Source organism: Erpetoichthys calabaricus, chromosome 2 (assembly GCF_900747795.2).
Source record: "Erpetoichthys calabaricus chromosome 2, fErpCal1.3, whole genome shotgun sequence".
Taxonomy (NCBI): domain Eukaryota; kingdom Metazoa; phylum Chordata; class Cladistia; order Polypteriformes; family Polypteridae; genus Erpetoichthys; species Erpetoichthys calabaricus.
The window spans coordinates 322,393,013-322,417,791 of record NC_041395.2 but is presented as its reverse complement, the minus strand read 5'-3'; the positions used below and the strand labels follow the sequence as shown (position 1 = coordinate 322,417,791).

Here is a 24,779-nt window from a genome sequence, read left to right as displayed (position 1 = left end):
ATAAATCACATGGTCTGTGGTGTTTCCATTGTAGTAAAAAATTCAGCCCTAGCTGTTGCACACATAATATTTCTTGCCTTTTATACACAGCTGTGGCATGTAATATGAATCACCAATCATCATCAATCATGGACAACTATAGATCATTGGAATGCTCTGAACCTTAGCTATAAAGTGGTAATGAGCCTTTCACACTATGTGGATTGACATAGGTGGGATCTTTAATAAAATCAGATTAACTCACCTGTAACGTGCTGCTTACCTCAACATATATATTGTAAACATTGAATATTTTACTAATGAAAGTGAGCAGAAAAAATTGGCACTTATGATTATGATTATGAAGATATCCTTGGATATATATAAACATACAATTATTGCTTTTGATTGATTCGTGGATTTATTGCAATTTACACAAACAACTTTGAAATGTACAGTAGAGGTGTCCTATGGTGGGGTGCATCGTGCATAAGTGGTTACACAAGGAATTTTAGTACAGTGATCCCTCGCTATATCGCGCTTCGCCTTTCGCGGCTTCACTCCATCGCGGATTTTATATGTAAGCATATTTAAATATATATCGCGGATTTTTTGGTGGTTCGCGGATTTCTGCGGACAATGGGTCTTTTAATTTCTGGTACATGCTTCCTCAGTTGGTTTGCCCAGTTGATTTCATACAAGGGACGCTATTGGCAGATGGCTGAGAAGCTAGATTGCTTACTCTTCTCTCTCTCTTGCGCTGACTTTCTCTGATCCTGACGTATGGGGATTGAGCAGGGGGGCTGTTCGCACACCTAGACGATACGGACGCTCGTCTAAAAATGCTGAAAGATTATCTTCACGTTGCTATCTTTTGTGCAGCTGCTTCCTGAAACGACATGCTGCACAGTGCTTCGCATACTTAAAAGCTCGAAGGGCACGTATTGATTTGTGCTTGAAAAACAAACTCTGTCTCTCTCTATGTCTCTCTCTCTCTCTCTCTCTCTCTCTCTCTCTTTCTCTCTTTGTCTGCTCCTGACGGAGGGGGTGTGAGCTGCCGCCTTCAACAGCATTGTGCCGCGGTGCTTCGCATACTTAAAAGCCAAACAGCCCTATTGATTTGTTTGCTAGAGATTGTTTTCTCTATCTATGTGACATTCTGTGCTCCTGACACGCACTCCTTTGAAGAGGAAGATATGTTTGCATTCTTTTAATTATGAGACAGAACTGTCATCTCTGTCTTGTCATGGAGCACAGTTTAAACTTTTGAAAAAAAGACAAATGTTTGTTTGCAGTGTTTGAATAACGTTCCTGTCTCTCTACAACCTCCTGTGTTTCTGCGCAAATCTGTGACCCAAGCATGACAATATAAAAATAACCATATAAACATATGGTTTCTACTTCGCGGATTTTCTTATTTCGCGGGTGGCTCTGGAACGCAACCCCCGCAATGGAGGAGGGATTACTGTACTTTATTATAGTGCATGGCTATTGAGATTGAGGACATCCTGTGGCCAAATTAAAAACTTACAGGAACTTCAGAAAGGCAATTTTGTCTTTCCAGTTTAAGAAGGCGATACAAATCCCTCCACCCCTTCTTCCTTAAAGTATTGTCTATCGGCAATTGTTTAAGGGTACAATTGATTGACCAAAGTATTTTACATATCGACAAACCCTACCTTACTGAATACCACCTAAATATTGTTTTACTTATAAGATTCTCTTACTTACATGCAAAGCCCATGTTAAGAAAAATGGTATCTTCTTTTCACTGAATTTTTCATGTTCTTGTATGGTTCAGATTTTATAATGCATCCTGTTTTTAATAGCCTGTAGTAAAATACTATACTATAACTTAACATCCTGCAAATGAAAAGATATACAACCACTGCAGTCGATTTCAGAGTTACATCTGATCAAAGCAAGCTGATACTACTACATAAGTAAACTACATCACCTGAAGTGAAGTTCTGATATACTTGTAATTCATTCAGATGTTAAAGGGGAACTCCATTCCTCCCCAAGAATCACATTTTACCATGGTGTGCTCTATATGATTGGCTTTATTAAGTAAAGATATTTTTTTCATTACACTTAGCCTACATTATTCTGGAAGGAAACAGTGGGTTTGCATTTTGAGCTTTGTCCCCATTCTGCTCATTTGTCATAAAATGCTACTAGAAGGACAATTTCACAGTTACAAGTAGTTGGAATGAGGTTTCTCTATGGCTGAAAGTACTCTCTGGAACAGGGCAAGACATTCAGATTTCTCAGATTTTAGTTAACATCCGCTGCTCCTCCAGATTCTGGAGGGGGAAACTGAAGCACATTAAATATCTGGTGATGATGTGCATCTCCTTCTAGAAAAGTCAGTTGTCTTCCATGCATGCCTGATACACAGGGATAATGTTTCAAAGCTGCCTTAGAATTTTTTGGCATTCCCCCAGGAACTGCTTAAATCTGTTGCTGAGGAAAGCAAAGCCTTTCTTACTGAGGTGCCCTTATAACAGTCTCCTGATAATTGATGTATGGATGATATCATGTACTCTGCTTTGTTCAATATGTTAAGGTTGTATTTTTTTTCTAACCTCATAAACTGTCATTTCATAAGAATTTCCTGTTTACTAGAATTTTTACTTTGCAGTACTTAACATTTACCTGGGAGAGAGGGTGGTGCCCAAAGCTTTGTTCATTTTAATTTGAAAATTCTAAGCTGGTATTTAAAAGCAACATGGTTGCTTTGATGTTATTTTAGTGTTTTGGCAACAGAGAGAAGTTAATCCGAGAGTTCTCTTCTGAATTGAGCCTAAAAGAATCTCCATTATTAAAAAGTAATGGGGCTTCCTTTGAGAAAAGAATTGGAAGTTCTTTGAATTTGTTTTTAGAAAACACTTGTAAATTATGCTAATTGTTTGTTTCCCACCATATCTCTTTTTTAAATGTGTTATTTCTTCAGATCTATTAAAGGTTTGTGGGAGTGTGCAGGAGTTTGATCTACAATGTCCTAGTGCCTCATCCACTGTTGGATACCAGCTGGTGCCCATTGCTGCTAGAACAGGCACACGAACAGCATCAAACCATGAACTGGATTAACAAATCACTTCACCTACCATATTCTGCTTACATGTATTCATTCATTGTCTGTCTGTTTTTTGCCCAATCCAGTGTCATTGGTACCATTGAGAATATGTCACTGTACAGAGTGGTAGTCCATCACATTTCATAATCGAGCACACATTCACACTCGAACCAGGACAGTTTAAAATCGCATTAACTTAATGTCTTTGGAATACAGGAGTAAATCTGAGGAAAAAAAACAAAAGAACTACATAGAGAAAGTGCAAACTGCATATGGGCAGATACTGTACCCAGGATTTGAATCCTGCCCCCTAAAGCATAGGTTCTGTCAATATTGTTGATAAGGAAGAATTTGTATAACTTATAAGTATGTGATGTTTTGGGTGAAACTGTTAGAGAAATAAAAAATTGATAATAATTTGAATGTGATAAGTTGAATTGGGGCTTCACAGCTTACAGCACAGCATTTTGACTAATATTTCCTGTGTTAGATTAATAATTGTCTAGGTGTGGGTGTTTGATGCTGATGTGACAGGCCTCTGCCCCACGCAAACTTTTTTTTTTTTTTTTTTTTTTTTTTAATTATTGGAATTTTCAGTATCAAAATATACCATATATTAAAAAAAAAAAACACAAAGCATTAAAAACAGTATTAAAAAAGTGATACATTTTTGTTATACACAGGAAAAACTTCCCAACAAGGTCCCACCCTGTCAGAGACACAAAACAGACCAATTAAACTGTTGAAACTGAGATATAAATGAGAACTAAGGATATCATATATAGGGAAAAGGTTTTAAGAGTATTCTTATTCCATGAACAAAATCCAGTTTAGGATATTATTAATAATAGTATTGTTATTTTAAAGAAGCTTGATTGATTTTCATTGCTGAGTTTTCAAGAAGAATACATTTATAAAATGTAGTTTCCTTTGAGTTAAAGGGTTTCTTACCAGCATGAGACCAGGATTAATTTTGCAGTAAGCACTAGAGATATGGTAAGGGAATGGAGGATACATCTAAAAGAATAAGTATGTGAGGTGATAGATGTTGAAAGAGAAAAAATGTAGATTAAGCAGTTTGCATATCAGGAGAAGGTGGGAGCGGAGGATGCCATCATCTATATGCTACACCAATCCCTCTCCCACTTGGACAGAAGCAGTGGTGCTGTAAGAATTATGTTGCTAGACTTCTGTAGCGCCTTCAACACAATCCAACCTCTGCTCCTTAGGGACAAGCTGATAGAGATGGGAGTAGATTCATACCTGGTGGCATGGATCGTGGACTATCTTAAAGACAGACCTCAGTATGTGCGTCTCGGGAACTGCACATCTGACATTGTGATCAGTAACACAGGAGCGCCACAGGGGACTGTGCTTTCTCCGGTCCTGTTCAGCCTATATACGTCGGACTTCCAATACAACTCGGAGTCCTGCCACATGCAAAAGTTCGCTGACGACACTGCTATCATGGGCTGCATCAGGAGTGGGCAGGAGGAGGAGTATAGGGACCTAATCAAGGACTTTGTTAAATGGTGCGACTCAAACCACCTACACCTGAACACCAGCAAAACCAAGGAGTTGGTGGTGGATTTTAGGAGGCCCAGACCCCTCATGGACCCCGTGATCATCAGAGGTGACTGTGTGCTGAGGGTGCAGACCTATAAATACCTGGGAGTGCAGCTGGATGATAAATTAGACTGGACTGCCAATACTGATGCTCTGTGTAAGAAAGGACAGAGCCGGTTATACTTCCCTAGAAGGCTGGCGTCCTTCAACATCTGCAATAAGATGCTGCAGATGTTCTATTAGACAGTTGTGGCGAGCGCCCTCTTCTTCGCGGTGGTGTGCTGGGGAGGCAGCATTAAGAAGAAGGACGCCTCACGCCTGGACAAACTGGTGAGGAAGGCAGGCTCTATTGTTGGCATGGAGCTGGACAGCTTCACATCTGTGGCAGAGCGACGGGCGCTCAGCAGGCTTCTATCAATTATGGAAAATCCACTGCATCCACTAAACAGTGTCATCACCAGACAGAAGAGCAGTTTCAGCGACAGACTGCTGTCACTGTTCTGCTCCACTGACAGACTGAGACGATCGTTCCTCCCCCAAACTATGCGACAAGTTATTGTCTGTTTTTACCTGCATTTTTATTACTCTTTTTTATTGTTTTTTGTATCAGTATGCTGCTGCTGGAGTATGTGAATTTCCCCTTGGGATTAATAAAGTATCGATCTATCGATCGTCTTTTTCGTATATTTTGTGGAGGTAAATTTGTGTGTCTCAAGCAATGAGACTACATTGTATCTAGATCAGCAGCTGAAATCAACAGGTTTAACATCTCCTCTAAATATAAGTTTTGTAACGTGACATTAGCTTAATCAATTCTGCTTCTTAAAGAATTCACACTGGTAATGTCATTAGTATGATTACTTTAGCACACTAGTGGCTAAAATAATGGAGCCCAAGTAAAGACAAAAAAAGGCATTGTTACTTTCGTCAGTAACTGAAATGATGTGAAACAGACATTTTAATTAAAAAAAGTAAATTCTGCTGCTGTAGTGATGTTTAGCCTTCATTGTTGTAACATTACTAAACTAGTTATACGCCATGTTAAGAACAAAATCAGCCAGTTTTAATCACTGGTTGATCAATTGGTGTTTCACTACTGAGAGGCCCTTTTAGTATCATCCCGTTCTGCTCTTCTCCAGCTGAACTGCAAGAATACATATATCCTAAATATTACACAAATTGTGACATGTGGTGTGGTCAAGTCAATAATCAATTCCTTGGTTTTGCTGATGTTAAGTTACAGACAATTTTCTTTGCACCAAGAAACAAAAGTTTTTCAAATGACTCCTATACCGCCTATATTCTGTCTTATCCCCCTTATTAATGTACCCTATAAATGCTGTAAAAAAGCTTTATGTAGTAAATGTACTGTATATTTTAAAAACAAAAAGAAAGCTGTAGTGCAAGTTAATGATTTGGAATGATTAAGGCCTAGAAGTACATTTATATTCACATGTAAGCAGTGTTTAACTGCCAATGTAAATAAATTAATTGTGTGAGTGTGTGTTTGATTTTATATATATTATATATATTGCATATAATTATATATTTAACCACTTTTCCCTCACATCCCTGGGATTAAACAGGGGCCTGATAGCTCCCCAACACTTATTTATGGCACATGTCTGTGTATCACAATGTGTGTGTTTGTGTTTAATCACAAGAATGTGAGGGAAAAGTGGTTAAAATAAACCACATAGGAGGGTGCTGAAATAAGAAAAGAATGAAGTGATCCCGAGTAGGTCCTCCTTAGTTGTGGTTAGTCCACTAACCGATGCACTTCTTCCAGTCCGTGTTGGTTTTGAAACACTGATTCCCAGAAAGGGCGTATCTTGGCAATGTGATCCAGGAAGGGACTTCACTCACCTTCCATATGGGGTTCCCCTGAACTGCGGATGGAAACCGGAGATTGCATTAATGAGAGTATATATAGATGTAGATAGAGATGTATATAGATATAAATAGATATAGAGAGATATAGAGATATGTAGATATAGATATATACACACACACACATATATATTAATATACATGTATTGAATTGGAATCTGCTGTCTGTGAAAGCTGTTGAGACACTACAAATTATCTGTGTTTTTAACTATGTGAAATTTTAAAGTTTTGTAAAAGAGAGTGTATTGAATCTTACAAAAATATTTCACAAGTAACAATGTGATGATGGAGTCTTTGAACTGAAAAATTTTAAATGCCCCAATTTTCAAATCAGTTAATTAAGTCATTGAATGTACCTGAATATTTCACCATTTTCTAAGTTGTTTCATATACTCTGGTATTGCCCTTGTGCCACATGCTTACGGTCCTCTTTCCTTTTCTCTTGTTTACTTTGAATGTTGCTCTTCCATGTTTTCCTCAGCTTTTTCTACTTCTACATTTTACAGCATGCTACTTTTTCATCAGTAAAGAAGGCGATTCAGTAATCTCAACAACTGCTAAGATCCTCCTAACATTTCATTGGAAAAAACAAGTTTACAGTAATGCTGAATACTTTATTGAAGGAATTTATTTTCTAACATTGTCTTGCTAGCTGTTTGCATTAATCCCTCCTTCACTTATTATATATATTGTCAAAAGGTTTTTGCACTCATTAATAACCATTTATTTTGCTTTAATTAGAATATGTAGGGCAGTGTTTCATTAGCATAGTTTTGTTTTCTCTGCTTCTGTCAGCCATTTCTAAATTAGGTTGGGGAGTTGGTGTGTGATGGAAGTCTGGGGGACTTACATTTTTTCCTTTATTGATGTCTGTGACTTCTCTCATTTGCTTGTCTTGTCTGATTCTGTAAAATGAATTAAAGTAAAATGTGTACAAAAAAGAGAGAAACTGCATTACCTCTGTCATTCTATGGGAATTTGGGTTGTAATCAGAAACAGCTGATGGTGGATTCAGCATTGCATAATTACACAGGCATTCTGACAGCTCTCCTAGGCATTTGTAAGTTGTTGTTTTTTTTTTTTTTTTGTTGTTGTTGTTTTTTCTTCCCATTCCACTCCTCTTGCAGTTATAAAATGTTATTTTTATCTAATTGGTAGAGCAATTGCTTCTCTTTACCGGAACTGTTTACTGCTTTCTTATTAATCCAAGACAGTATTAGTTATAGTTCACTGTGGCACACATGAAGAAGGTGCACTTTCAACAATTCACAGGCAATGCATTACAGAAGGCAGGTAGTTTATGATTAGATGAATCAACATTGGGTGCTCCTCCTGTATTTTGCTACAAACAGAAACATTGCAAGCAGTGAGCTTAGAGTCGCCATCATTTATAATTGTACCACTGCACAAATGGGCATGGCATTTGGTGAAAGCATAGTCCGTGTCTTTGAGAACAACTTGGAAGTATCCACAAAAGCAACCCACATCAAGATGCTTTGTGTAGTGAATTTTTGTAGTTAGATTTCTAATCAGACACCATAATTTGATGCGTCAATAATTCAAATATAATGTTAAAACCTTTATGAAAGAAATAGATGGAAGGCTGAGTTTTGTCCGGCCTTTAATTGGTTTATTTGCATTTAAGTGCTTGCTGTTGAATACCATTATTCATACAGTGATACAGTATTAAGACATTAAAAATCATTCTACCGTCTTAAAATATAAAAGAAATTGCTCATCAGTGTGAAAATGCAAGACTGTAGACGTATAGATATATAGATAGAACTTTTTTTTTTTTTTTTTTTTTTTTTTTTTGTCCCATGGGTAAAATTTGTCTTTTTATGGAAGCTCTGTAATAGGGCAAGTAGATACAAGTTCAACATATTTTACACATACACATTGTATGTTTCCCAGGTGTTATGGCAGTCATGCCATAAACCAGTAAAAAGTAAGTAAGTTAACTGAGGTCAAACTGCATCATACACTTGCATCATCTGTCTAGCTGTTTGTGATCCGATTATCATAGTATCTGCCTGGCCTGACATATACAGTACAGTATAGTATATCATTTGAGAATAGATTGCTGCACAGACTGAAGAATTCTTTTAGCCGCCAAAACAGAGTGATCTGAAACTGCTTGTATTGTTGCAGTTTCATGAATTTTACTGTAATGCTACATGATTATAGAGTACTTGACTCGCTCTCCTAATGTACATATTCAATTAAAAATTAAATAATGTAATATGGGGTTCTGGGGAATACAAAAAGTATTTTCAGCATTAAAAAGCATTTGTGGCAATAAATGTAACATTAAACAAACTGTTTTGTCCAGCCATCCATTTTCCAACCCGCTGTTTAAAATGTTAATCTCCTGCTTCTTTCTGATTTCTAACCCACACTGTTTTCCCTTTCTTTCTCTTACATGTGCTTGACTAAGCTTCTGTTTCCTGCAACACACCCAGCTATGCCTCTATGACCTGTTTTCTGATGTCATACCAACAATGGAAATTCAGTTAACTGACCTTTTTGAAGAAGCCTCCCCATTCCCTCACTGATTTAACAGGGAGTTGGTTGTTTTTCAAGGGGTGTGTGTGTGTGTGTATGTTTTTACAGCTGTAATATGCAGCACACATGTCCATTCTTGTTCGTTTCTGGTAAGAAAAAACATACTGCATCTTAACATCAGAAAAACCACGGAACTAGTTATTGACTTTCACACACCAAAGAGCCTCTGTGTCCGGTCACTGTTCAAGGAGTGAATGTAGAGGTGGTCTGCTCCTACATGTACTTGGCCGTCCACATTAATGACGGGTTGGGCCTGTCTCGTAACACAGAGGAACTGTATAAGAAAGGGCAGAGCAGGGTCTTTTTCCTTAGGAGACTATGTTCAGTTAATGTGGGAAATAACATCCTTCATATCTTCTACAACTGACATGGCCAGTGTGCTTTACTTTGTTTTTTGAATGTTCTTGTTTTATAGTCATTCCAGTTTTTGTTCATACAAAATTGTATGTATATAGTAATTACTTGGTTATCTACCTATTTATGTATTTATATATTTAAAGAGCCTATGTAAAAACAACAAATTTCCCCCTGTGGACAAAAATATCTATCTATCTATCCATCCCTGTTTTTTATATATACAGTGGAACCTCTAGATACGAGTTTAATTCGTTCCAGAACTGAGCTTGTATAGCGAATTTCTCGTATCTAGAACAAACTTCCCCATTGAAAATAATGGAAATCCAGTTAATCCGTTCTGCACCCCAAATATATTAACATAAAAATCAATTTTCCTAACAAATAACACTGATAAATTATATATACTGTAGTCTACCTTTAATAAATAACACTGGTAAATAATATAACTGATTATTAAAAGAATCAAAACAGGTGTCCAAAGTGCAGTAGAGCATTCAATAAATCTTTAAATAAATAATCCTTAAAACAGTTGTGAAGTGGAGATTTAAAATACACAAGAATAACAATCCTTTAACACGAGGTTAAAACGTCAAAAGGATGCCGTCTTTAAAAAAACAGATGACAATCGCCGGTGCTTCTTCTCTGTTAGCGTCTCACCTGCGGGCTCTGCAACAGGCGAGACACTCTTAATGCAGCTGACCTTCTCTACACCGTCCTGCTTCAGCTGTTTGGCTCGCCTGTTCAGCTACACGCGAGCCTGCACTCACTCGCCCGCCCTCGCCCTCGCGCGCGCTCTCTCTCTCTCTCTCTCTCTCTCTCTCTCTCTCTCTCTCTCTCTCTCTTTTCTTTTACTTTTTCTCCCCCTTAACCGGCTCGCTCTTCTCTATATATGCGGGGAGGACATGGCAGCTGCAGCCCATCAGCCACAGGAACAATCATGGATGTGGGCAGTTTCCCACTTGTGCACTTAAGTGAGAAACGCAGACACCGCAGATCACGGCTCGCAACTGCTACCACGCCCCCTTGCTAAGCCGCGAGCTATACCCACAGCCTGGCTCGTGGCTCGTTACGCGAGCCAATGCTCGTATTTAGATCTGAATTTTTCGCTCATACTTTCCTCGTATTTTGAATTTCTCGTATACAGAGGTGATCGTATCTCGAGGTTCCACTGTAATATAAAACTGTCCTTAATATCAGTGGGTGTCTCCGTTCTTTTCCTGCTGATCTGCCCTTTGTACCTGTGCACTTGGTGGTGTCTTTGGGAAGTCACGACTTTCATTTTGTGATCTTTGCTGTACATTCCTAGTGCCGCCTTCTGATTTTTTTTTTTTTTTTTGTCTCCTTTTCTCTGAACAGTTAGGATCTCTTTATCCTCCTGTATTTCATGTCAAGCCCATTTTATTTTATTTTGTCTCTTTAATCAGCTCTGTATGTAAAAACTGTTTCTCGTTTGTATCCTCATCTTTGTGATTTAGGCACTCTCATGAAAGTGGTACTGTGATTTGGCACCTTCTTCTAAAAAAATCAATCATCAAACTACTCAATAAAAAAAAATTGTTCACAGAATTTTTGCAACCTCCATGAAACAATTTATCTTCCTTTAAAGTCAGGTTCTTTTTTTCATACCATATATTCTGATCTTGTCCTCCTGCCACATCTTCCTGGTTATTCATTTCCACCTTTCTGTTCCACATTTTCCTCAGCCTTTTCTACCTCAAAACTTTAGTACTGTACTTTTTTTTTAATCTATAAACAAGAAGTTGATTTTGATTCATTTCTCCGTCAATTTCTGCTGAAAAAGGTGCTGCACTCATTATGAACTTCTTGTTTTGCTGTAACTAGGATGTTTAGGACAGCATCATTTTTGTTTTTTCTTGTAACCATCTCTGAATGGGTGTGCTTGCAGGTTGGGGACTTTCCTTTTTTTTCTTTTTCCCTTATGAATTTTCTCATTTGCTTGTTTCTTTTTTTTTTCTTTAAAATTAATAACAGTTGTTTACAAAAGCAGGTAAGGGCACCATCTCTGTCAGGGCTATGATCCGAAATGACATGCTGGTGGGTTCAGCTTAGCTTAGTTGCATAGGAATTCTGACTGCTCTCCTAAGTACCTTGTAAGGTGTGCCTCTTTTTTTTGTCCTTCCCACTGTTCTTACAGTCATAACCCATTACAGGAAAACTATTTAGTGCTTGCTGAATAATTCTAGAGAGTCCCACTTGTCTCTCACTGTGGCACACATCAAGAAGGTGCATTTTCCACAGTTCCCAGAAGAATATTACTTAAGGTCCAAACAGGAATCTTTAGGCACCACCTCTGGAAGCTCATTATGAGCCATAAAACCATTCTAGACTTGTTGTCCTGTTCCCTGACTGTGCAGAAAAAATATATCATTCTTCTTAAAATATGACTTAAGATGTCTGTAACTGTGGCATTTCCTTTCTTCAAAATCCACTTTTGTATTAGAAGCAAATTTAACACTCATACATGAAATCAGCAGTGTACCCAATCTACTTTCACATGTGTTATGTTGTCCTTGATATTCACACTTGCATATTATCTTATATATTAAAAATGAATGAACTTTTGGAGTTTTGGACCACTGTCTATGACATCTTTTCTTAGTGTCACTCAGGGTGCTCCTCTACTACCAAATGCAAAAATAGAAATAGAGATTTAGATTAAAATGAACAGCAAAACCTCCCTATATACCTTATAGGTAGTAGTTTGCCAGTCATAAGCAAACCTACACAACTCTTTTGGTGTTTTCATCTTGCCTGTCAAGTTCATAGAGAGATGAGGTTTGAATTAACTGCATAAACCAAACTATCCACTAGGATGCAATTTTAGAGAATATGAAGTATCCTTAGAGGAGAAAAAGCAAAGGATGAAAGTTATTTACTTAAAGTAAATAATTCTTACAACTGCATTTTTTTCAGTTCCAGTTCTTTAAAGTCTAAATGTGCAATACCTTGACTATCTCAAACTTTTATACATCTTACTACAAATGCACAATATTTGCACAAGATGATTTCTTATGTTACATTTTCAAAATGTAACATTTGGGATATACATACCTTATAACAGTGTACTGATAGCATAATCTTAGTTTTTATTTATTTATTTATTTTTTGGCAAAAGCCAGTCAGTTAATGAAAATTCAAATAGTTATTCAGAATGCACAACACATTATTGCAATAAAAACTTTCTGGGCCAGAATGCGAGCAGAATGTGAAAGTGTCTTCTGATAGGTAGCTGTGGAATGTTTGGCAATAGTGATTCCTGTAATAGATTTGCAGCCTGTCCATGGCCAGACCTTTCTTATACCTGATGTTGTCTACTTTTGATGTAACTACTTTACCTCCTGAACAGAAGCCCAAGTCTAAATTCTGGCCAGCTCAAATGTGCCAATCCAATTAGTTTAGTGTATTTTAGACTTGCATATGCCAGTACAGAGTCATGGGGGATTTAAGCCTATCCTGGCAACATTTGGGCAAGGTGTACACTGAACCAGTTGTTTAGAGTTGCCATTTAACCTTTGGGATCTGGGAGGAGTTAAGAGTACGCTCAGAAAATTCACAAGATCTCATTTAGAGAATTGTACTACTAATAACAAAAAATTGTCATTGAAAGGATACTTTGTTTTAGTTATTATTATATATGAATGCATATCTATAAAGTTTTTTCATTTTTTTTTTTTATTAAATAAGTACAGGCTACTGGTGTCCAATGTTCTCCATAAGTGTATATTCCTTTTGGATTTTATTTTACTTAAATACATAATGATATCATACATGTTTATCGTATAAATTTTTTACAGTCTATCATGAAATGGATTCTACTTTTAAGTATGGAACTTGGTACTATTACAGTGATTACAACTCTTGGCAGCTCAGTTTTTGTATGCAATTTGCATGTTGTCAATGTGTGCCCTATGGTGGGCTGATGTCTGCTCCAAAGTTGTTTCTGCCCTGCTCTCTTTGTTGGTACTATATAGTTTGACTAAGTGCAAAGTTCTATGTTTGATATAGTTCATAAAATAGATGGAAGAACTCAGAGCACCTTATGAACTGGCATTTGGGGCAGGCTTTTGTCTCTGCAGTTTATCAGGCAGGCCTGTTAAATACTATGCTTATTAAAAACTTTATTAAATAGTAATATTTCATATTTTTAGCACTCTATATTGCAATTTTAAAGACCACTGACTTGGCAATATTTTTCTACTCACGTTAGAAACAGAACCTCTGTTGTTGTTAGAAATGTAATGTATTACTATCAAACCATGCTTGACAGTCACCTTGTGTATCTAGAAGCCTTTTCTTAGAGTATATATATATTTTTTTTTTTTTTTTTTTTTTTTGTTCTTTATTTCGCCTTATACAATTTCTTGTATTAGGAATTTGGTAGTTTTCGCATACGCCTTGGGGTCAGAGCGCAGGGTCAGCCATTGTACAGCACCCCTGGAGCAATTACAGGTTAAGGGTCTTGCTCAAGGGCCCAGCAGAGCAGTGGCCTTTTTTGGCAGTGACGGGGATTCGAACCAGCAACCTTCGGAATACCAGCGCAGCTCCTTAGCCTCAGAGCCACCCCTCCGCCCCCTATATACAGTATATGTTAAACATGTATTCCATCATGGGTCCAGAGGCACTTCTTTAAAAATTTGCCCTTTTCAGCTGATGGTGGCAGATGTTTTTGTTTTTTTTTACACAGCTGTACTTTTTGTAAATACTTCTAATCCTTTACAATAAGTAACATGTTTAAGTGGGAAAGTACCTACTTGTGTCCTTAAGTGTTTCCTTTGTAATGTCCTTTTACCAGCTTGTTTTGTTGCACAGCTATAGACAGAGTGAAAACTGTTTACACAAGAATGTAATGAACCTCTTGCTGTAAGTGTAGTCAGTTAGTGTTATTGCAAATAATAGTGCGCTAACATAATGAAGACTGATTTATGGAACTCTCCTATAGTACAGAACTTACTTTTGAGAACTACAAACTTAGACTCTCAATTAGTTAATCTGCTCTTTGGTTATCAATACAGATTTCCTGCTTCTCTTTCTTGTGGTTGATATAAAGAACTTTCCTGACTGTATGATTTAAGATTCAGCAGACGGAGACATTCCAGACTTGGCTTGAGAATATGTTTTCTCTTCCACATAAGGAGTAAAATTATTTCTTCAACAACAAAGCACTTTTCTTCATCTGGAAGTCAATTTACAGAAATGTGGACATTGACCTGATATTGTAACAAATGCTACAGAAAGCATTATATTTGTATTAATTTGTTCAGTACTATGATGTCATTTCTCTCAGAAATGAAAAACACTCTGCACTGGTAGAGACATGTTTCTTATAGTATCAGTGACTGGGATTTTTTTAGGCAAGCGCTTGTTTTATACCTTTTTTCTACAGCTCCTGGATTCTAGTAAGTTATAAGAGCACTCCTGCTTTGATAAGTTAAACGTTACACTTCGTACATTACACCTTCACTTACTTTGTATTGCTTAATCTTCCATTACTCTGCAGGTTTTGCTGAACCTGGCATTTTTGAAAATGCACTACTTAACACCGTCAAAGTGTATAGTATTATTGATTTTTGAATGGCATACTTGTAAATTTAACTTTGTTAATATTATGCCTTGCAACAATGGATTATCCATACATACTATAAGGTCAAGAGAAACAAAACTGCTAACTTTTTCAAGTTTACTTCCACAAATATTATATTTTCTCTACATTTCTGTCTAGTATCTAATAGCTGACATCAAATTGTAAAAATGTTTTCAAATAGCTGAAAAACAATACTAATTCAAACACATTGAAACACTTTTTCTTGTGAGTGTTGGGCTGTTTTTGGCAAGATCCTCTAAATTAGGTTTAATGAATCTGCTTTGCTGGACTGTCACTTGGCTGCAGTGTCTGTTGCCTATTTTTGTGAGGACTCCAACTAAGAAATAATGATTTATCTACATTTATGTAGTGAAAAGATTGCAATATGCAAGCTTTCGAGGCAACTCAGGCCCCTTCTTCAGGTAAGATATTATACAGAAACTGGAGTTCCCTGTGTTTATGTACACACTAGGACAAGAAACAACATTGGTAAATCTTTAAGTGAGAAATCTTAAATGTAAAAAATTAACAGACTCCTTCAGACTAGGGTTCATTTAACAAGAGAGAAGAACAATGTATGGTCAAGATCTTTAGATAAGATAACTGTCCAACAAAGTCTTTTGAAGTTTCTAATGAGTTTTTCAATACAATGTGGATCTGTAGTCAGGCTGTCTGTGTCAGTCTGAGAGATGCAAACAGTCCTTATATCTGGCTATAAAACTCTTGTCTCTATTCAAACCATGTTGCAATGTGTTAAATTTTAGCATGAGTTTAACTTCCCATTCTTTTCTCTCTTGCTGTGTTCTGAAGTTGCCCATAAGCCCTGTGACTTTAAAGTCCCTCTCACAGTGTCCGTGGCTGTTGAAGTGGTCCGCTACAGGAGCATCTGTGTCGCCACTTTTAATGTGGAACCTGTGTAAATTCATTCTCTGGTGGAGTGTTTCTACATTTATGTAAATGTTTCTCATGAGTGAAATACTGCTTAAAATTTTATGTACTTTTTGTATACTTGGATTCAATCAGCAAATGATACATAGTAGGTTTAAAAATGTGATACTGGTAAAACCTTAGTGACATTTTTCCTAAATAGATGTTTCCATTTGAATGTCTCCATATTGGTTCAGCAGTTGAGTTGCAGCTCTCCAGTACTTTGGCCTTATTTTGAATTCTACTGTGCATTTGATTTGGAGTGAATGTTTCCCTTGTTTTGTGCAAGTTTTCACTTACAGTCTAAAGATATGCATGCAATTTAGTTTATTTTGACAATGTGTTGCAATCCTTTGGAGAGAAAAAAGCCTGTGTTTCAAATTGGGCGTGTGACTAAACCATCATTTTTATATTCTATACTAATACTAATACAGAGTGGTGGCTCTGAGGCTAAGGATCTGTGCTGGTATCCCGAAGGTTGCCGGTTTGAATCCCAAAAGAGATCCTACTCTGCTGGGCCCTTGAGCAAGGCCCTTAACCTATAATTGCTCCAGGGGCGCTGTACAATGGCTGACCCTGTGCTCTGACCCCAAGGGGTATGCGAAAACTAACAAATTCCTAATACAAGAAATTATATAAGGCGAAATAAAGAACAAAAAAAAAATACTGTGGGATATGGCCAGTCATTCATCCCAGCCAATACCACCAGGCTGCTAGATGGAGCCCTCCTTGCAACGTGGAGATGGCCCGAATTCCAGCAGGGCATCATGGACTATGGAGTTTTAATACACAGCCCTGCTGGATAACGTCGGGGCCGCCAGGGGACGCTGCAGGGAGATGCAGAGATGTTTATTTTCCATACAGCCCGGAAGTAGATCCCAGTCACATGGTTGGAAGAAATAAAGTGCTTCCGGGCTGATGAAGAAAAGGAGTTTTTATCTGACCCGGAAGTGTTAACAGTCACATGGACAGAGAGAGAAACACTTCCGGGTCAAGGACTATAAAAGGACTGTGGGAAATCCCAGACATCGCGCTGAGCTGGGTGGAACGGTGGCAACGCGTCTGGGAGAGTGGAGGATTGTTTATTGTAGTATTGTTATTGATTTATATGAGTATTGTGGAGAGGAGGGTGCTTTGTGCACTGTTTATTAATAATAAGTTCAATATTTTGGATTTTATCTGGTGTCTGGCGTGGTGTCCGAGGGTTCAAGGGAGCAATAGCGCCCCCTATCTGTCACAATACCAATAAAATTTTTACGATACTCAGTATCTTTAGATACCACGGCAAAATCAGAAATCACACTCGGTGGCTTTTTATATAAAGTACCTTCATTATTCAAGTGAACAATATTGTGCCATTTTCTGTAATACTTTATAAAATATATACATATTAACAGTAACAACAGCGTTAAAGTACTGGTATATCCATCAAGTACTTACGCAACTATCATTTTCATACCAGTAGTAGTATTGGTATTCATAGATTTCAAAATACAACATAGAGTTTGAACTTTAATGTGTGGCAAAGATGGGGATCACCCCAGTATAACAATAAATAAATAAAAATTATTCTATCTATACTGTTGAATTGGTAAATTCCAAGATGATCCCAGATATTTCCATTTAAATAAGCTTTTTAAAGCTGTTTTTCTAAGAACATGCTTTTAAAGTCTGCTTTGTCAGAAAAGCACTCTGTTAGGTTTATAACATTTGCTGTTGTAAGATTTATATTTGCTCATTAGCTGGTTACAAAAATATTACTAAAGAGTAATATTTAACAGATGAGTGAAATTAATTCAAATTTTAAATGTCACAAACTCCTTGTGCTTTAATCTCCTAAATCTATCTCTCCTTTTTTACATTTGTCCCAACTTTACAGCTTCCTGTGTGAAATCAAACTAGTCAGTTTTACATTAATCTATTATTTCATTTTTTTTAGTTTTCCTTCATTGAGCTGTTTTCAAGGTTTCTAACATGAGTGATCAGACTTTGTTATTGCTTATGCCTGTGTGCAAATCCAGAATTAGAAAATTACCTGGACTGTCATTACCTGAACTCAATAAATTTATGACTTTGAGACAGCATTACAGTCTTTGACATACCATGCAAATATATGTATGTTTTTTACTTATGGGTTGTAATAATGATCATTAGTTTGCCTTAAAAATCAAATGAATGACACAAATTCAGTATTGTCATATTCGTATTTAGCAGTGAAGTATGCCATTTAGCTTGTCCTGCTAACTGCGAGTTTTGACTATAATGCATTTCTGTTAACACAGTACAGTCACATTAACAGGGAAATGCACCTTGTCCTTCAGAGCATTGGAACACTAAATACATTTTATCTTGGTATTAACAAATGGAGCATCATCTCATGTCATCGCCATTAGAGAAAAGCCAAACAGCCATTTTGTTTGAATCTTACCTCAATGTTTATTTGCTGCAGCTGTTGTTAGCACTGCCAGTCCTCTTACTCCCCACACTCTTATATGCGTAAATGTGGAGTAGTGTGAGGTTCTCTTCATCCCATGACCCTAACCTATATACACTGGTTAGAAAATGGACAGATGCTTGGACTGACGGACATCTGTAGAAGTTCTCTTTACAATCTGAGAATGAATGCAAAGCCTCTGTTAATTTATTGGGACTGTTGACAGTGTTGAAAAGTGATTAATCTCCCCATCTTTTCATCTCCTTTTATAAATGTATGACAATACAAGTTAAACGATTACACTTTATCTGATTGGTAACATTTGCTCTCAAAGCACACACAAATCTGTTTCTGAACTAATTTCATAATGGGCTTAAACAAGCAATAATGAGAGCTTATGCATGTGTTTTGGCTATTTTTTTTTTTTTTTTAATGAGTAACACATGATTTCTGCAATCGCATGCTGAAATTCTACCGCCTCAGACTCAAAGCAATTTTCTTTTTAACATGTGTTAATGTAGTGCTATATCATTACCACTATGAACCATTTTCAATGAAGTTTTACTCACGATTTTCTGATGTTATTATTGTGTCTTCCAAAGTAATTAGTCTACTTGCAGTCTTCCAGGAGTATGGTTCCTACTTTCACTCTTTAGTACTAACACTGTAAAAAAGCTGTTGTTACATTTTAGAAACGTTGATATCAATTTGGTACCAAAGTATTGGTTCTTGACATTCCTACTTCAAATACAAATTTTCAGCCTTTTACTACAGTTATAGACTTTACTATAAGAAACCTGGAGATCTTTCCTAACATTCTTCAGTGTGTTGTGAAGACTGTGGTATTTTGCAAAGAAGAATAAGTAGGCAGCATCTCCAAATTATGCCACCTCTTTCAAAAGGGTGCACCCCTATATAATCTGAGGCAGCAGTGCGCAAAGCTATCAAGACTAATTACTATATAAACAATGTTATCTGGCATTTGAATGTCTCTTGCCAAGACCTTAGTTAAATAAAATTTTCAATTATCTTTCTGGTAGTTTTGGATTCACAATAATTCTTAATGGTGTAAAACACTATTTAGAGCAGGGGTCCTTAAAATTAGTCCTGGAGGGCTGCAGTGACTGCATATTGTCACTTTAACTAGTTTCTTATTTAGAATTAATCTCTTTGCTTCTAATGCAATATAGTTTTTTGGACTTAACAAGAGCATTGGCTAAAATTATTATTTGGACGACTTCATTGTTTACTTTAGCTTTAGACTGATGCATTTAGGTCTAAGCATTATAAAGTGTTAATAAAATGCTTAGAAATAAATACGAGAGAGAGAGAGAGATTAGAAGGAAAAGACTAAGAAGTGTGATTCTGTTCCGGTCAAGAAAACATATAGATAATGTTCTCAGAATGTCGTGGCAGAATGAATGCACGAATAAACCATGCAATTAAATACTGCAATTCACTATCAGTAAAGACTAGCTTCTAATTAGGAAACTGATTGATGCGAAAACCTGCAGCCCTTCAGGATCATGTTTAACCAACCTTTGTTTATTGTAATACCCAGTTTGTTTTCATGGCTTAATTAACAACTTATTATTTTAACTTTTACATGTTTTAGCACCTTCAATCATCTTGCTCAATTAGAAGATTTCTAACCCACCTATCATAACAGAGTAGGAAAAGAATGTGCTATTCTAGTTAAAATTTGAAAAAATCAAGTTCATATTATAAGAACTGTTCAAAGCTTCTTTAGAATCTGGGATACATTTATTAGGTTTCTATAACTGACCATGCCGAACCTCTGCTCAACTTCTATAGTGTATTTTTGAGTTACACACACTGAGTTTTCTTTCTTGCTCTCAAGATTGGTAGCAGAGTGGATATTGCATCTGATTCAAATAAGATGTAAAATTGCATGCCAGGTTGCTTTTTAGTAATGCTTAGATGAAAATACAGTTTATTAAATCAATACAAATTATTAAGGACATGCTGGTTGGTAGGTTGATAGGTTGGTTGATTACTCTAAGTTAGCATCAATGACTGAGTGCGTTTGAGCATACTTTGCACTAGATTGCCTAGGCTGCTACTTGTCAGAATAGTCTACAGTTTACTGGAACAGGCATATTCAAAGAGTGGATCCACTTTAAAAGATCACCGTTAAAAAGTCTTTCTATATAAAAATGTGGAGCACAGTCATGCTTAGACAACTGTTGCGCATTAGGGTGAGATTCTTTTGTAGGTAACCAAAAAAAATGCCAAACTGAGTGAATATCTTCTTGCTTAAGGTATCCCCTGGAAGCAAAGCTGCAGAAGCTAACCTGTGCATAGGAGACCTGATTCTGTCTATTAATGGAGAACAAACTGAGAGCATGACTCACTTGGAAGCTCAAAATAAGATCAAAAACTGCATTGAGGAGATGGTGCTTACAATTGACAGGTAACGTCACTCATATTAATTGTCACTAATTTTATTTGTGTATTTCTCATAGCTATTATTCTTGATGCTTTTTATTCATCAGAAATGTATTCACGTGTCCACCAAGTGTCAACATGATCTTCAAATAAGTAGTCCTCATTCACGTTTTAAATTTGACATTCTACTGTTTTTGCTTATGTGCCATTTATTCTCATTTTGCATATGAATTATAACCACAAAAAAGAGCGAGATGCAAAGGAAGTGACAAACAAAGATTTAATAAAAAAAAAAAACTCTGGGCAGTCTCCGAATGGCCCCACTGGAAGGGTGCTGAGTATCTTTAATTTCTGTGAATAGATCTCCTCTCTTTTTCCTTTCCATTCTTTTTGTTATGTCCATGTAGCCAATGGATGGAGTGGTGGCTCTGAGGCTAGGGATTTGCACTGGCAATTGGAAAGTTGCCAGTTCGAATCCCATCAAGACCAAAAGTGACTCTACTTCGTTGGGCCCTTGAGCAAGGCTCTTAACCTGCAATTGCTCCATCCTGGGTATGACGTTAATCTGCATCCAGTAGGCCTCCAAACCTGTAGGGGAAAACCTGGGGGTTGGTAGCAGAATTGGCACTCCAGCCACCATAAAAAACATTACACTGGTTCCATTCCATTTGAACTAGTGTGGTGCTGAGGTATCACCCATTGCATGACTGCACTCGGGTCTTAATCTGGGATCCTGAGTTGGTTTGTCATGTGGTGGGTGCAGCAATGTGCTGTATCCACGCGTGCTCCTAACCTCATGTAGCCAATGATAATGAAATATTCATTGTTCATAATGTGTTCTTCCTGGAAAAGTAGATCACATGTTTTTAAAGCACGGTTTTATGCATTGTTTTTATTTTTTACTGTCATATATTAGTCGTGAAGCACATCAATTTCATACCCAAGTCCTCACAGGACACACCCATGTTCCCTTACAATTAGACCAACTTAGAGGTGTAAATTAAGATAGCACACATGCCTTTGGAATGTTAGAGGAGACCATAGCACCTGGAGGAAAACCCTACAAAGAGATGGAACCATAATCATCTCAAAAGCAGTAACCAGACTGGCTCCATGGAACCATGGACTAATGATGCAACAGTGATAACTACTTTGCCAACATGCCATTCCAGATTAGATTATCACATGCTTAAAAGCCTAATGCTGCATGTCATGTATGTGTGAAATGGAGCATCTCGAATTCTTGTGCACATCAATCCACTATAAGAGTAAAGTCTCCTCTAGTAGCTATCCAAATGTTATCCCTTTTTCTTGTCTGTCACTAACTTTCCAGAATAAGATGTCTTGTAAGCAGTTATTTTATTTTATTTTTTATGCAATAATTTTTGAGGTGTGTTAAATATGAATGTCTGTGTAGCAGACAAAAAAGTTATGGAAACTAACTTATATTATAGTGGTTTGTATTATGCAAGAATGCAGTAGTACTCACATAGCGGTTCTAGTCGTCTTATTGTAATAAATCTTTATGTCTCCAGTCCCCATTGTAGACTTCAGCAGTACTGATATCTATCAAAATTCTCTCTTCAATTAGATGTTTTAGCACAAAATGAAACTTCTGTTTTTACCTGTTGTGGTTTTTTTTTGTTTTTGTTTTGTTTTTTATTTACTTACATTTTCTTAGGTTGTGTACTACTATTACCATTTTCTGCTAAGTCTTAACAAATGCAAGTGTTTTAGCTGCTTGATATAATAACTTTACATCAGGCATGATCTGTATAAACAGAATTTTACATTACATTCTATTTTAAGGCAATTGCATAATTGTGTTTTGCCTGTAAACAAGTATGAATTATCATTATCGGTGTGTTAATGCCTAGCTTGGTTAAAAACATCTTCGAGTACAGAAGTGCACTTTTTATTTTCCTATAAAAGGAGCCAAAGAACCCTTGAATCTCATACTTCCTCATTATCAACAAAATTCCTCTGTTTCCTGTTTTGGAAAAAACGAAAGCACATTAGAGTTCCCTTTTGTTGCAATCTGAGAGGCATTTGATCTGGTTTGATAAGACTTCTGATGGTTAGTCTGCTGTTCAGGGCCTGCACACTCAAAAAATGAAGTTGACTGCCTGACAATAAGTGTCAAAAGATTCCATGGAATAAATATCCTATGTTTGTTATATGCAGGAAAACCTTCCATGCTCCATTTAAGAGTTCAGTTTACTTGGACTGTAGAATAAGAAGTTTTATAAATTGAGTTTTGAAATACTCTGTAGTATTAATATCTTATTAAAAAGAAATACAGTATATCCTGCTGTTTTTGGCAGCTGCTCCCCCCTCACCTGTACAGAAAAATACATTCCTTCCTGAGACTGAACCGTGACCATATTTAGAAACAGATCTGCTCTCCTGTCCACAATACACTAAACTGTGAGACACTTAATTGTGTACTGAGGATCTCAGTTGGGTGAGGCCAAGGGGAAAAAAAGTAATACCTCAGGTTTCCAAACTGAATACTCTTCAAGCCTCAGCTGTACCTAGATATATTGTTCATGAGAATGATGAATAGGATGAAAGAATACACACTGTTGACAAAGTCCTAAAAGTGACAAGATATTTTAACACCAACACTGTTGACACAATTCATTCCGTGCAAATCCAAACAAAAAACTGACATATAGCAGTGGACCAGGATACATTTGTTCAAGATACTCTTATCCTGTCTGGTCATATGCCATTTTTGGTAGTACAAAGTCAGGACACCCTCCACAGTCTGTCTTATCTTTAACCAATATGATAAGAGTAGCTTTTTTGCAAACATTTAGGATCTCATCAGCCCACTCTTGGAACAAGCAATCCCCTCCACCACACCATGATCAGAATTTAGGTTATCATCTTGATTGTTTTATGGAATGACCTGTGAAAATATCTCCATGGCCTTGCCAGAGAACCCTTCAAAAATCATGAAACCTCAGGTGCTCCCAACCCCCTCCTCCAAGTATTGTATAAATAAGGTTTATTATTTCATATCATGTTATACACAGCCCCACCTCAACTCACCTCACCCCATACATCCTTATTGCTTTATAATTCACAACAGATCAAATAGTGCTGACTGGCTTAAAGGCAGTAATTCTTATTACTTTGTTGTAGGCAGCAAATCTCTAATTAAGTCTGATGTCATGTTTAACATATTACCTTCTTGGAAAAAATTTCTTGAAAGCCGACTCTTCTTGACCAGGCAAACATGCAGTCCTTGCTTTCTTTTCATTTTGTGTACCTCATGAGCAACTGCCAAAGAGTTTTTCCTGCCAACTGTGTTGCTGAGGATTCCTTAAGTTCCTAGTGCTCTGTGGGAAAAAAAACTGTTTAGATAACAGTGTCCATCAGAAAATTGGAATTGCTTGCACTTCCATAAAAGGAAATGTATGAGTCATTGCATTTGCTTTATCTTTCTACCAGCCACCTTCTGGATTCTGAGGGTTAACAGATTAAAATGATGAAAAAGTACTCATCTTTTTATGTTTTTCTTTGTTTTGTTTTTTTATATTTTAGAACTTCATTGACCCTGAATCAGATTAAATGGGTTTAAGAATATTTAGCTTTGTTTTGTTTTTAATTCTTTTTGACTAATAGTGTGGCATGAATACATTTTATAACAAGTGCTTTATAAAATGCAATCTCCAATATTTTATTCCACATTCCTACAGTAAAAATTTCTGCCTTAGCAAAATATTATTGTTCCAATTTAAGACTATATACCCTATCTATTAATAGAGAATAGTACTGTTTTATGTGGGTTCTTTGAAAAAGTTGCTTTGGTTCTTGACATCTGAGTTCTTCTACTAGTTCATTACTAGACCGATGATGTCACCAGTCTGCTCTTGTCTGGCATTTTATCTGAAAATGACTGCATTGTTACTCACAACTTTTTTTTTTTTTTTTTTTGCTTCCTTCAAAGCTTTCACATGAAA

General features: G+C 36.7%; 1 protein-coding gene across 3 annotated transcripts in view; it reads left to right on the top strand.

Annotated features, from left to right (window-relative positions):
• pdlim1 (PDZ and LIM domain 1 (elfin)) overlaps window positions 1-24,779 on the top strand; it is a 68,834-nt gene that overhangs the window by 18,781 nt on the left and 25,274 nt on the right. For all 3 annotated transcript variants that reach the window (XM_051923492.1, XM_051923491.1, XM_028795984.2), the window contains exon 2: window positions 20,682-20,833. In XM_051923492.1, coding sequence (XP_051779452.1) covers window positions 20,682-20,833 — 152 coding nt within the window. The remainder of the gene's footprint in view (window positions 1-20,681; window positions 20,834-24,779) is intronic.